We start from the raw sequence: 12,039 nt of genomic DNA on the forward strand, positions 1-12,039 counted from the left end.
AAGAAATAAAAATAAAGGTAAAATAAAAAAAAATTATAATACTTACTAATAAAATAAAAGTAAATACTTATATATTATCCTAATTAAGTTTTAAGGATAAAACTAATAGGAGGGGGAGAATTATATTATAACCTAACTTTTAAGGTTATAATAATAGGTTAATAAGTTAGCTAAAACTAAATTAACTATAGGCCAATAGACTAATTAAGATTATTAGTATTCCCTAATAGGAAAGCTAGGAAAGCTAGCTTTTTAAATAAGCTATTATAGAAAAGCTAGGAAAACCAGCTTTCTAATATAATCTAAAATATATAACTAGATATATAAGTCTATTTTATATTACTTATTAAAATACTTAAATAGCTAGTTATTATTACTATAGTAATTAAATTAAATATTTAAATATTTTACTTTATAGTTAGTAATAAGATTACCTATCTACCGACCTAACTGCTTTGCTAATATAAACTATAGAACTACTCTAAGGTTTGTCCCTTGGAAACAGCTAACCTATAGTACCTATAGGACCCGGTTCGTTACATTTTCCCATTTTGCAATTGACTTATCGCCATAGTCTACAGCTTGTATCTTGGAGCTCTCACCGAGAATCTCGTTATCTTACTGCTGTTAGAATTTAGCAACCGGAGTATAATAGTAGTTCTATTTAGTATGTGTTTTAAAAGAGCCCGGTTATTGTTAAGTCCTCAGTGATTGGGATAGGTTAGGATTCAGCCTTGTAAAACGGCTTCGCCTGCTCAACGAGGTACGTTATATTTCAATAGTAAATAGTAATAGCATTAACTATAGAAAAAGCTAATGTGTAATATATATATGGATAAGTAGTGGCCCTGGTATATATTGCCTAGAGCTTTTTAATATACTTTATTCCTATTCACCTTGTTTATAAGCTCTCTTCCTTTACTAAGTTGAATAAGGTTATGCCTGAGGACTTTATAGACCCTTTAGGCGTAAGCACTAGAATCTCCACTGACGTGTGGTAAAATAAAGAGATTCTTCATACTTTATAAGCGGTGGCCAGCCGGTAAAGGCTCATCTAACATATCCTCTGCTTTCCAGATGCCAGTTAATATAACCTTCATTTGCTGCTTTGCGTAGGGGATGTTGTTATTTCTTTTAGCATCATCGGATGTTAATGCCAACTACCTTAGGCTTGAGTGACTTGGATAAATTAAAATTGCCTAAGGTATGGCGAATGTGATCTCCAGGATGGTTTTTATCATTATTAACAGTTTGTTACCAGGCCTCTGTACTATCCCGGGCTACTTTTCAAAGGCTGGCCTAAAACTTCGAGAAGGGCGCTCGGCCTGACCACAATGTAAATGTGGAAAGCCCAGAAATCAGGGATACTTCGTTAAATATCAAATGGTCTAACCCTTCCTCTCCGAAATCCTGGATAAAGATTATAGTATGGGTGTCCGGCACCTGGACTACCTGCTTGGGCCTAAGGGATATAAGAAATCTCAGAAACTAGTGGAGGAGACTAGCCCCTCCCAACTTCCTAGAATAGAAATACCTCTAGATTAAAAAACCATTTCTTTTGTCTTATCGATACGTAGTGAACGTAGGTCTCTGACGCTAAGCGGCTCCTCCCGACCCAGTGCTTAGAAGAGGACTTTCTATCTAGATATACATAGAGGTCGTAAATAATAAAACAAATAAATAAATAAATAAACGAGAAGGGCGCTCGGCCTACATTATCTTTAATGGTACCATCATGCTTAGAACCAACTATGTCTATCGAACCTATTACGCTTGAGGGTCTGTCGCAACGCTCCTCAGAAGCTTTACAAGAGAAATACGTGTTAATTATCATGTCCAAGTCCGATGCCTACAACTCCGACGATTAACGCACCCAGCGGCATAATTCTTAGGGCGACCAGATCGTTAGCACGGAGAACGAACAGGCTGTTATCGCCGATCTTATAACCGGAAAGGGGGTTTGCGTGCTCTGAAAGCGAGTGATCAATAGAAAGTAACTTAGCGGTCACGCCAATAGAAAGTTAAAGAAAAGCTGCGCTGGCTAACAGCAGACCCGGCAGATGCTTTATTGCCGATAGGTAGCTCTGAAGCTAGTGAGGCGTCCTAAGGCTTAAAGGAGTAGGCTGTAAGATAGGATGTAAAGCGCCGTGATCTCAGCAAAGTGCCCTTTGCACGAACCGCATAATATATAGTCAACGCCACGGTCATTTAAAGCTAAGCACTCTTAGGAAAAGTAGCAGAAATACGCCTCAGTTTAACGGCATCCCCCCACTTGTTTTGATCTACCTACTATCTTATAACTACGTGTTCGCGAAAAGGCTATTCTTTATGCTGTAAAGCTATCCAAAAGCAAGACTGTATGCCTATGTACAGCCATATCTAAAGAGTATCCAGTCCGAGCGTTCGATTTGAAGCTCGCTGTTCTTAATCGTAAATAACCTCTCCCGTGGGACGGTCTCGGCTGTATGAACTCTGGAATTGTTAGCGAACCTGACGCTCGTGGTGGCGAAACCTTGTCCTTGGTTTTCTTCTTTTATGTCCAAAGGTGTGTCTGTGACCTTGTCTGATGTGTTTCCGATGCCGTGTTTCTATTAAATCTTCCGTACGCGTATATCTAAATTGAAAGGAGCAGAGCCTTCAAATCCTCCGTAATGGCATCCTCTCTCGTATAGCTTGGACTGGCATCTGCAAGTGCCACCCTTTGAAGATCAGTTATCCCAATTTTGCCAACCTTTGTAATATTCGCATTGGTCTTGCCTGGTTTCGCCCCAATCACAACCTTTAGTCCAGTCGCCATATACAAGGTAACTTCTTTCTCGTCATGTTATCAAACAGAGTGATGTTTGGTGGCTCTAAACCCCTTTTCATATACTCATCGTCTGAGTTGAAGTACCACGTCCGTAGGTTCTCGGCCGTGAGCGTCTCATTATCGGTTCGTTTGCACAATAAGCTGAGATGACCCCAAGGCTTTCGAAGCTGAAGATCCTAGCCCAAATACTGCTTTCGATAGCTAAAAGCTTCTTCAATGTGCGTGTAAGGCCCGCTTTATTATCTGGGCTACAGCGAGGGAAGATCTCTGAGTCTGAGATCTCGATTGCGGAGTTGGAGTTCATCGGGAGCGCTACGCCGTCGACATCGAGATTTTTAAGTTTTGATCTAAGTTTTATATACCTATCAGGCACAGGAGTGATGGGGGAAATCAGGACAAAGATGGTAGGATGGCCTCGGGCTTATGCTAATCATTTCGAGGGATGTAGGGGTTTGCGTATAGCTAGAAGTCGCGGGATCATCTAGATATATGAAGGTTGTATAGTAAATCCTAGCATTTCACTCGACTTTAGTACGATTTAGGCTCGTATAACAGCCGAGAGGGAAAAGTAGCCGAGTTACTGGCGCGGAGGCCGTTCGAACGTTGTGTATAACCATTGGCTATATTCGGACTAGAGCGTGGAGACCGCCTGAAGAAAACAACGTCAGGCTGAGGGATCAACCCGATGCAACACACTAGTTCTCAATATTGAGGCTTATTGATTCGAATTAGTCTGCTACATCGTTTTTTTTTTTTTTTTTTTTTTTTTTTTTGAACAACAAAAAAGGCAAGCATTTATTGGCTAAGGCGGCCGTAACTGGCAGAGTAAAAAAAAAAAATAGTAAAATTTGGTGCCTATTTATCCAAACAAATTCTACCATACGTTATTTAGAATCAAAAACTCGTCGTTTCGGCTGGTATAGTTCCTCCAGATACTCTTGTTCTTCTGGTGATAATTTCCAGTCTTTACTTGCAGCCTCAAGGTATTCATTAAGCCTTTCAATTGAGTGAGCTCCTACTAGTGGTGCAGTCGTCTTCTCTTTAACCCACACAAAAGCGACTTGAGCCATTGTCCACCCTCTCTTCTGTGAAATTTCGTGGACTCGATGGATTACTCGCCGATCTACATCAGTAATGGCATAATTGGGGTCTGTTTTCTCCTGGGCTTGTCGATTTGAGAGAATACTGTCATCCTCTGGCGGCAGTCTAGCCAATGCTCCCCTTGCGAGGGGCGACCACGGCATAAGCCCAACTCCGGTTTCTCGGGCAAAGAAATTGAGTTCATTATCATCTTCCCGATTTAGAAGGTTGTAATAAGATTGCATGCTGATGAACTGAGTAAAACCTTTGACCGCGGCAATATGTTGTAGCTGCACGAACTCTACGGCTCGCATGGAAGATGCCCCGATGTAGCGAACCTTGCCCAGCTTAACAAGATCATGAAGGGCGGTCATTATCTATAGATAGTTAGCCAAAAACGTGTGCTAGAGTGTTAAATGGCATAATACCTCTTCTTTATCAACATTGCGGTCAAGCCGATGAATTTGTAGCACATCAATATAGTCCAGTTGTAAACGTCTTAAAGAAGCTTCAACCTGATTAAATATGGCAGTTCGAGACAAGCCAAAGTTGTTCTGAAAATCCCGGTAAGTCGAGGCATCTAGACCTCGGCCGATACGGGAAGAACCAAACTCGGGTCGATCGTCCGTGAGCATATGCACCTTGGTCATAACAACTACTTGATGCCGTGGGATATTATGCTCGTCTATAAAACGTCCTAAAATTCTTTCACTCTCGCCTAGCATGATTCGTTAGCTATAACCGAAGATATAAGGCACGAGATATACTATACGTACCGTTCGAATAGACGTTGGCGGTGTCAAATGCTTGAATACCTGCATTCCAAGCGGCCTTTAAAATAGGTATCGCCGCCTCATAAGAAATCGCCCAATCTGCCCACTCCGACGATCCAAAACCAGCGCAGCCGAGAATGAATGGCGGGACTCGCAATCCAGATTTTCCCAAATTACGATAAGGTAGCCTAGGAATAGATCCCAAGGCATCAGGAAGTTCTGGATTTGCCATTCTGATTTCGTCTTTTCTCTTTTTATTGCAATGATTTTATCGCGAAAGATGGAGAAAGAAGTAGCTGGTGTTTGATGGAATAATCCGCACGTCTTTATAGTGTTCGCTTCATATTCAATTTTCCCTGCCAACCAATCGTATCTATTGTCTCACTTTACTTACCATGTTAAATTAAGTACATGTATCCACATGTATGACCTAGGGACTTACTTACCTACCTGCACCCATTTACTAAATCCATCCACTGAGTTTCTACGTATACGTACTCCGTATTCTCATCGGACACTACGGCTGCACACTAAAGTACTTGTACAGATGCGCGCTACGGACGCACTACGGACGCACTACGGACGTGCTACGGACGTGCTACGGACACAACACCCAACCACTCCATGAACGTATATTCCATCATATCCACAATACTCCATAGCTGCTCCTGAGAAGAGATTTCACTTCTAAATATCGTGCTAAGAGTAATGCTTATAACGATCACCCTTACATCGCCGCCTTGTACTTCTAATGGAGGGTCTTCGGAAGAACCCATATGCATTACACAGCATAGTGAAAGTAATCGATACCTCGATATGCTATGGACCTGTTTCAAAATATATCAAAATCAGATAATCCTAATATGGAATAGAATTTATGCTAAAATTTGCAAATCCGTTATTATATAGGGAAAAAATCGGATTTTTGGCGATTAACGTGCATAATATTACACCTTCTACTAATCGACGTATCAGGCAAAACACTAATCATTCATTTTTAGTTAGCTGCATCCCCACCTACACGAACTCAATCCGACACTTCCGAGATGTTGATGCCAATTTCGTATCCCTTTTCATTGCCCATTACGCTCCCCAACCACAAGCCATGTCTGAAGCTATAACGCTGAAGGGCGATGACGATCGCGCATCACAAGCGTGCGCAGCATGCAAAAAGCGAAAAGGCAGGTGCGACAGATCTATCCCATGCTGCTATCATTGTAAAAGGTAAATTACCCCAATGCCCCCTGTAGCAATTTCAGATCGCCACAACAATTCGGGAGTCCAGACTAAAATACAAAATAGGAGAAATCTGCCATGCTATTATCCAGACAAGAAGGTCAAGCTTACTAGTAACCAAACAAATCGCTTTCCACCGGCTTTCTTCCTTGATTATGACCTATTTAGCGCATCCTCTTCCAAACTTCCACCGGCGAGTCTTGAGGTGCCGTCCTACGTATCCGCCGAAATCGGTGACTATATGAAGCAGCATACAATTGCATCTCAGTATTTTGCAACTATCCATCTATGGATGCCTATTGTCTCAAATCCGCGGTGTTTCAACACTCTTTTGAACCCACTTAGTTTTGACCGCGCCGATGTGGCCCTCCTCTGCCTGGCTATGAAACTAAATTTGTGGTTACCAACGGCTAGCAGTTCAGATCCGCATACCACAACCTATATTGCAGCTCGGCAGTTTTTATACGGTTTGGAAATATCCGGGACGTTGAGTCTTCCAATCCTGCAGGCCGCTATCCTAATCACAATATATGAGATTGGACACGCCATCTACCCTGCCGCCTATGCCTCTATTAGTGTTTGTATTCAGTATGCTGCTGCGTTAGGCCTTGAGTGGAAAACAACGTCTTGGAGAGATGGTGATCAAGATTGGATCGAATCTGAAGAGCGACGCCGGGTTTGGTGGGCTATCGTCATATTAGAGCGGTAAGTGCCGTAATTAGGCCTTTTTTTTTTTCATGCTTTATTTTTTAATTCTTCTTCTTCTCAAGTATTACGAACTGCCCTTCACTCTTTTTATTGTTGTTGACCTCTTTTAGATACATCTCGTTAGGCTGTCGACAACGCCGAATTATCACCACAGGGCCTAGACAAGATGAATTACTACCTATCGATGATGCAGCATGGGACAAGGAGGTATAGCAGTACTCTCCCATATCATATAGACGATTAGCTCTAAGTCTCGATAGGTCATGGTGCCAAGATATTCAATGACTGTGTCTGCACCGAGTAATATAAATATGGGTAGATTTGCCCGTCTATCCCAGGCAACTTATCTCCTAGATCGAGTATTGCAGCATCTGCAAGACAGTGCTACGTTCTCTGATGCACTCAGCGAAGAAGCTATTCAACTAGATAAGGCTCTCCGAGCGTTGGTGGCTTTTACAGAAAGCGAGACTAATCGAAGGGAGATGAGAATTTGCACCCAGACTGCATTATGCCAAAGGTTTATGTTACCATACCGCGATACACATAGATTCAAGCTAACGTTGTTAATCACTTTAAGCGGTCTTGCACTCCTTCATGTTCCTTGGTTATATCCAGCCAATGAGAGCATAGCCACTAAATATCGTTCTGCCCTAGCTTGGGATGCAATGGACCAGCTCTCTGACAGATTTTTGAATTACTCAAAGAAGATTCTCAGTGGGACTGAGCTTCCAATTCTTGAATCATCTCCGCTGTCTCTGCACTGGAGCTATCAGGCACTTGTTCACTTTTGTCGACCCTCCAACAAGAATACTCCATCAAACAGACTCCAGGCTCAAGAAACTATACAAGAGGCTCTCAAATTTGCCTACTCCCGATGGAAGTTGACAGGTACGTGCTCTTTTACGATGCTTGTATAAAGAGAAAACATATACTAACTGCATAGAATAGAAACATATCTAGATATGTTAACAATGAACCAGTATAGAAATATCCAAACTAAATAAATGAGTTTTACAGCTGCGTATATGCATATGGTCTTAAGTTATAAATAGAATAGGGGACTGGGAGAATAAAGTAAACTAGATCGCCCTCAAGCTTTATGAGAATCTGTGGAGGCAAAACCCTTAACTTATTGCAATAAGAAAAGAGAAGAAAGCATTAGAAACCTTATCTTTAGGCGTGCGTAATAAAAAGTATTGAATTAGTTAAAAAAAGCCTATTGTTAAAGTAGCATCACACGAAATAAACATAAGGCGTTAAGAGACTATAAATGCAATGGCCAACCCTGCTCTCAGCTGGGCATATGACTATTTCCGGTTTGCGGACTATAGAGAGATCGTTAAACTAAGAATCACTTTGTATTAGCATTTTCATTACCTGGCTTGGCTTTCTGAATGTTTAGATGTGGCTATTATGTAGTTACCTCCGTTTTAACTACGTTTTGAGAAGATATATTGTGACGTCCTGACCCAATACTTAAGTAGTATAGGGTAAGTTCCTAAGGTAATAAGCCAAGGTTAATTAGTTTATGTTAGTAGAGAGGATAGGAAGTAGCTTTAAGTAGATATAATTATAAAGCGAGTAAGATATAATAAAGATTTAGTCTATATTTAATCTTAATGCTTTGTTAACAACTATTTATCTAAGTTATCTAAAAAACATAGAGAATTAAATCTTATATATCCAGTTGTTTTAGATAACTTACTTTATAAAGTCTCTTTATACCTAGTAAGCCTGTTACCTTGGAGTTAAGGCTTACGTACTACTAAGTACGTATCTTAGTAAGCCTTTAGAGGCTCGTCTTAATTAATTATTTCCTCCGTACTTTACTTAGTAGGTATATACTTTAGATTAGGTTATAATATAGTACCTCCTTTCCATTAGTTTTATCCCTAAGACCTATATAAGTTAAGATATCCCCTTATATTTCCGAAAGAGGTTCTTTATTTATAAAATACCTTATAGTATTATTAAATAGCAGCAGCCTTTAGTTAAAAAAAAGTTAATAAAAAATTAGAAAACGGTAGTATTAGTAATTAAAATTATTAATATTATTATTATACCTTATTCTTATTATAAAGTAAAGAATCTTCTTTATAAAATAGTAAAAGGTTATAAGTAATATAAGGAGTATATGTATTATAGTCGTTTTTATAATAGGAATAGGATTTCTTTAGCAGCTAGTAAGTAAATTCCAGTAGTACAGGGTTTTATGTTTTAATTAGTAATTAGTATAATAATTAGCTACTAAAAAAAAGTATTTAAATACTAAAGAGCATTAGACTAAATAGGAGTTATTTTAATAATAGCAATAGATAATATTATTAACTTAATAAATAAATAAAAGGTTTTCCTAACTAGCTTAATTACGAAAGCAGCGGAAATAAATTAATATCTAAGGTAAGTAAATGCTTTATTATAGCGCTTGCTCTTTTAATAAGCTAGATAAAGCGGAAAAAGTAAAGTCGGAAGCGGTAATTAATATTTAAGCAGTAGAAGCTGTAAATATTATTAATTAAAATATGGTTTTTAGTAATACTTTCCTAAATCCTTCTAAGGTTGCTATTAATCTTTCCTCCTAAGTGTTTAATTTAGGGTATAAAGCTCTAAGTCTTCCTATAATATAAGAGGAAACTTATAAAGCTTCTTTTTTATCTTTTAAGTTTATTTTTAAGTAGCTAGCGTTAAGAGTTTTAAGTGTAATCCTAAGTTTTTTTAAAAGTCTTAGATTAGTTCTATTATATTAAAGCTTTTAATAGGTTCCTAAGTATTATAAATTAGATTATATCCCTTCTACCTAACTTAGTATTTTATCTTATTATTTTCTTTTAAATTCCTTTATATTATTAAAACTTTTTTAACTTCTTATTCTTCTTTATCTTTAATAATAATAATTTTATCTAAGATTAATCTTCCTATTACTTTATTAATTTATACTTTCTCTAAGAGTAATATATAAAACATAGGGTATTTTAGTTATATACCTTCTAGTATTTCTAACTTATAGTTAACGTTACTGATTTTTTTTAAAATTTTAAATAAGCCGATTTTTCTAAAATTAAGCTTATTGTTTAGTTAGTTTATTTTAATGTTTAGTATTTTATAGCCTTATATATATTAAAGTAGGTAGATTATGTCCTCTTCTTAAAGGGTTAGTCCCTTAATCCTATCTTTATTTATATAATATTTTATATATTTTTAAATAAGTTCTAGCTGTACTTTAAGTTCTTTATATAAGTTAATTATTAATTTAGCTTAAAGTTATACTTTATTAGCGTTAGGTCCCTTTTAAAGTAGCCTATATATTAAAGGAGTATATTTATATAAAGCGTAAAATAGTATTAACTTAGTAGATTTAGATTTTATACTATTATAATATAACTATATAAAAGGTAGTTTATTAACCTAATTATTTTACTATAGATTAATAAAATATCTTAGGTATTACTTAATAATTTAATTTATTTACTTTATTTAACTATCTATTTTAGGATAGTATATACTGCTAAGTTTATAGTTTACTCTAAGTCTTACTATAAGTTTTTACTAAAACTTAGAGGTAAAAGTTTATCCTCTATTAAAGATAATTTCTTAGGGTATACTATAATTAACTACTATTATTCTTAAATATATATATATAAGATCTTTTACTAAGTATGATTTTTAATAAGGCAGAAAGTATACTTACTTTGTAAATTTATCTACTACTACTAAGATACTATTATAGGTTACCTTAGTAAAAGGTTTTTTAAAAAGTAGTAGGTTTATAATATAATTAAAGGTAACTGTTTCCTATAGTAATTTAGATATTAGCAGGGGTTATAGTTTTCCATAAGGCTTATATTTTTTATATTTAGTGTGATGAACCGGGGCCTATGGGTTAGCTGTTCCTAAGGGACAAACCTTAGAATGGTTCTATGGTTTATGTTGGCGGAGCGATCAGGTTGGTAAACGAGCAATTTTATTACTAGCTAATAATATAAATAAGAGTAGATGTCTAAGTTCTAATTTAATTATATTATAAATGCTGTATTAATAATAACTGGTTATTTAAGTATTTTAATAAGTGATATAAAGTAAACTTATATATCTAGTTAACCTGGATTAGATTAATGTATAGAATATTAATCCTTCCCTAGATTAATGGATGGTTTATTAATCCGCTGTTGGATTAAGAAGTTATGTTTTAATCCTTCCTTAATTAGTTAAAGGATTAAAGTTAATCTAGTCCGGGCTAACCTATTAGCCTATTGTCGCAACTTTAAGAGTTGGGTTGTAATATAATATCCTCCTTCTGTTAGTCTTATTCTTAAGACTTTGCTGTATTTAGTATAAGTAGTTACTTCCCCCTAGTTTTATTAGTATCTTTATTTTTCCCTTATATTTATGTATCTTTATTAATTATTATATTAGGTATTTATAAAAAATCTTATCCTAAGATAAAGTATTATAATATTCTTTTAGAAATTATCTTATTTTATTTTATTAAAATAAAAGACTATATATATTATTTTAATAAGAAAAAGTAAAGCTTCTTAAAGTATTAAATATCTAAGGATAATTTTACTTATTATACTAAATATATAAAGGATAATAAATCCTTATGTAATATACGTCCATTATTATTAGCTTAGCTTTAAAAAATTACTTTATTTTATATTTAGTATAAAAATACTTTTAAAGAGGCTGAAGAGGAGTGTAAAATAGTTAATGTAAAGATTAAATATTTTTATAAATAGAAACGTCTGTAGCTAGAGAAGATAACTTATGTAATTACGCAGGGTATTAATAATTTAAAGGAGTTAAATAGGATTAAACGTAAGGAAGCGGAGGCTGCTTGTTAAGCTGCTATAGCGTAGTTAGCAGAGGGTTTTTCTAAGGTTATTCCTGCTTTTTTAAAATTAGTAGATTATTTAAAGATATTAATATTAAATCCTAAGCTAGTGTAATCCCTAGGCTTTAATAAAGTTTTTCTACTACCATTATTAAGTTCTTAAGATACTTAATAAGTTCTTATATTTCTTCTTTTTCTTCCTTTTTTTCTTATTATACCCTATAGTATTATTTACTGTTTTCTCCTGTTTTTATTATATTAATATCTTTTATTTTATATTCTTCTTCTTTTCCTTTAATAATAATTTCGTCCTAGATAAATCTTTTAATTTCTTTGTTAATTTATGCTTTTTTTAATAGGGAGATATAAAATATTAGATATATATGTTTTCCTTGTTTTTCTTATTATTCTGGAAGTTTAAGTTTATAGTTTACTTCTTTAATTTTTCTTAAAATTTTATAAGGTTTAAGTTTTTTAAAATTAAGTTTATTACTTAGCCTATTTATCTTAATGTTTACTTATTTATTTTCTTATATATATTAGTATAACTAGACTATACCCCCTTCCTAAAAGGTTAGTTTTTTAATCCTATTTTTATT

At 35.5% G+C, this 12,039-nt stretch overlaps 2 protein-coding genes across 2 annotated transcripts; one reads left to right on the forward strand and one right to left on the reverse strand.

Moving 5' to 3' along the window:
* Nucleotides 1–3,693: 3,693 nt before the first annotated feature.
* On the reverse strand, nucleotides 3,694–4,894 carry M431DRAFT_11773 (hypothetical protein; the record flags this gene model as incomplete). Its single annotated transcript, XM_024912011.1, has 3 exons — nucleotides 3,694–4,266; nucleotides 4,318–4,607; nucleotides 4,666–4,894. 3 exons carry the CDS (start codon nucleotides 4,892–4,894, stop codon nucleotides 3,694–3,696), a joined length of 1,092 nt encoding a protein of 363 aa, XP_024767059.1.
* Nucleotides 4,895–5,766: 872 nt separating this feature from the next.
* Nucleotides 5,767–7,610, forward strand: M431DRAFT_536292 (hypothetical protein; the record flags this gene model as incomplete). Its single annotated transcript, XM_024920990.1, has 5 exons — nucleotides 5,767–5,886; nucleotides 5,965–6,603; nucleotides 6,717–6,813; nucleotides 6,867–7,494; nucleotides 7,555–7,610. Coding segments are annotated over 5 exons (1,540 nt in total), but the record flags the coding sequence as incomplete, so codon positions are not given.
* Between the last annotated feature and the right edge of the window lie 4,429 nt (nucleotides 7,611–12,039).

This window comes from Trichoderma harzianum (assembly GCF_003025095.1).
Source record: "Trichoderma harzianum CBS 226.95 unplaced genomic scaffold M431scaffold_61, whole genome shotgun sequence".
Taxonomy (NCBI): Eukaryota; Fungi; Ascomycota; class Sordariomycetes; order Hypocreales; family Hypocreaceae; genus Trichoderma; species Trichoderma harzianum.